The following is a 2,013-nucleotide window of genomic DNA, read 5'->3' as shown; positions in this document are numbered from 1 at the left end:
TCAATGACCTTTGGTTGAAGATCTGGTCGTATTTCCATTATCCTTTGATTTTTCTTTTAGATCCAACAACGTATAAAGGATACTTTCACAAACATTCTTCTCAATATGCATCACGTCTAAATTGTGACGAATTAGATTATCTTTCCAATATGGCAAGTCAAATAATATACTCTTCTTCTTCCAGTTATGTGGAAGCTTTGGTTGTTTTAACCGCCTTCGCCTCTTCTTCCCATTCTTTTTATTATTTTCTATTTCATCATTTTCTTTTTCAAATGGGGGAAATTGAACACCTTGCAACTGTTCCAATATGTTGTTCCCCGATAATGGCTTTGGCTGGAGTCCATATTCCTCATGGCCATCGAAATTCCTTTTATCACGTCGAAATCTATGATCTTGGGGAAGGAATCGACGATGGCCTAAATAACAGTGTTTCCTACCATACTTCAGCCAACGAGAAGAAGTCTCACAGTTACAACATGGACAAGCTAAAGCGCCTTTAGTACTCCAACCGGAGAGGACTGCATAAGTTGGAAAATCGTTAATGGTCCATAACAAGCATGCTTTTAGCACAAATTTCTCCTTCTTATATGCATCATAAGTCTCAACTCCATTGTACCATAATTCTTTCAACTCTTCTATCAATGGCTGCAAATATATATCTATATCATTCCCAGGCTGTTGAGGTCCAGGAATAAGCAAAGTAAGAAAAATGAAGTCGGATTTCATACACATCCATGGTGGCAAATTGTAAGGCATCACCAATACAGGCCATGTGCTATGCTTTGAGCTCATCAACTTAAATGGGTTGAATCCATCACTTGCTAACCCAAGTCTAATATTACGAGGCTCCTTACTAAAAGTGGGATACAGTTTATCCAATGCCTTCCATGCTTGCCCGTCAGCTGGGTGTCGTAGCCTTTGGTCATCTATACGATCATCGTGATGCCATCTCATATTTAATGAGGTTTTAGATGACATGTACAACCTTTGCAATCTTGGGATCAAAGGAAAATGCCGTAATGTCTTAGCCGGGATTTTCTTGTTCTCAGATTCATATCTTGATGTGCCACATTTGTAACAAGACGTGGCTTTGTCTGCTTCCTTCCAATATAACATACAATCATTTCGGCAAACATCAATCTTGTTATAATTGAGCCCCAAATCCTTGATAATTTTTTTTGTTTCGTATATATTCTTTGGCAACGTATTTGGCTCAGGAAGTGCCTCTTGTAATAAGTCTAAAAGCATTGATAATGCTTTGTCGGTCATTTTACAGAGGCACTTTATATGATAAAGACGAAGAATGAAGGACAATCTTGTAAATTTTACACACCCTGGATACAACTCCTTTCCTGCGTCTTCAATCAATCGCTCAAATTTATCTGCCTCTATACTTGCCCCATCGGTACGATCATTTATATCACAATCTTCAACTTCTTCATTTGTATTTCTTCCCCGCAGCTCATCTAATATGGTGTGTGTAACATCATTTGTTTCACTTTCACCTTGTACTATAGAGTTAACATGGTGATGTGATTGTGATGATGTACCTTCCCCATGGAAAATCCATTTTGTATAATTCCATAAAATTCCATCACAAATCAAATGTTCTAACACTTCATTTCTATTCGTCCACAGTTGATTTACACACTTTACACATGGGCATAAGATCTGATCCCCTATCGATGCACTAGAAAATGCATATTCTATGAATTTGTCGACCTCAAGTCTATATTGTGAAGACAACCTGAAAGATGCATCCCTTGAACTTCCAACCCAACTCCTAGACATAGTTTCCACGTGTAACTGCTAAAAAGAAAAAATCCTTAATATTAAATGTCATTTTGCATACCTCCTTGTCATCCACTAACATGAAGACATAATATGGTCAAGACAAAAGTTCAGCGATGAGATCACAAATAGAAAGCTAGACACAAGTGCATTGATCAAAGAATTAAACAACCAAAGAGCCAAATCAAAACGCCAGACAATTGCTCAGACATAGCTTTGGTA

General features: G+C 37.6%; 1 protein-coding gene across 1 annotated transcript; it reads right to left on the bottom strand.

Moving 5' to 3' along the window:
- LOC122668585 lies at positions 1-1,791 on the bottom strand. Its single transcript, XM_043865130.1, has one exon. It carries the CDS (start codon positions 1,789-1,791, stop codon positions 1-3), a length of 1,791 nt encoding a protein of 596 aa, XP_043721065.1.
- Positions 1,792-2,013: the final 222 nt, after the last annotated feature.

The sequence above is a fragment of the Telopea speciosissima genome, chromosome 7 (genome assembly GCF_018873765.1).
Source record: "Telopea speciosissima isolate NSW1024214 ecotype Mountain lineage chromosome 7, Tspe_v1, whole genome shotgun sequence".
Classification (NCBI taxonomy): domain Eukaryota; kingdom Viridiplantae; phylum Streptophyta; class Magnoliopsida; order Proteales; family Proteaceae; genus Telopea; species Telopea speciosissima.
The sequence above is the reverse complement of the archived record's forward strand: the minus strand, read 5'-3'. Positions and strand labels throughout refer to the sequence as shown.

Coding starts and splice junctions, on each gene's coding strand:
- LOC122668585 (XM_043865130.1), bottom strand. CDS start 1,791: ATGTCTAGGAGTTGGGTTGGAAGTTCAAGGGATGCATCTTTCAGGTTG.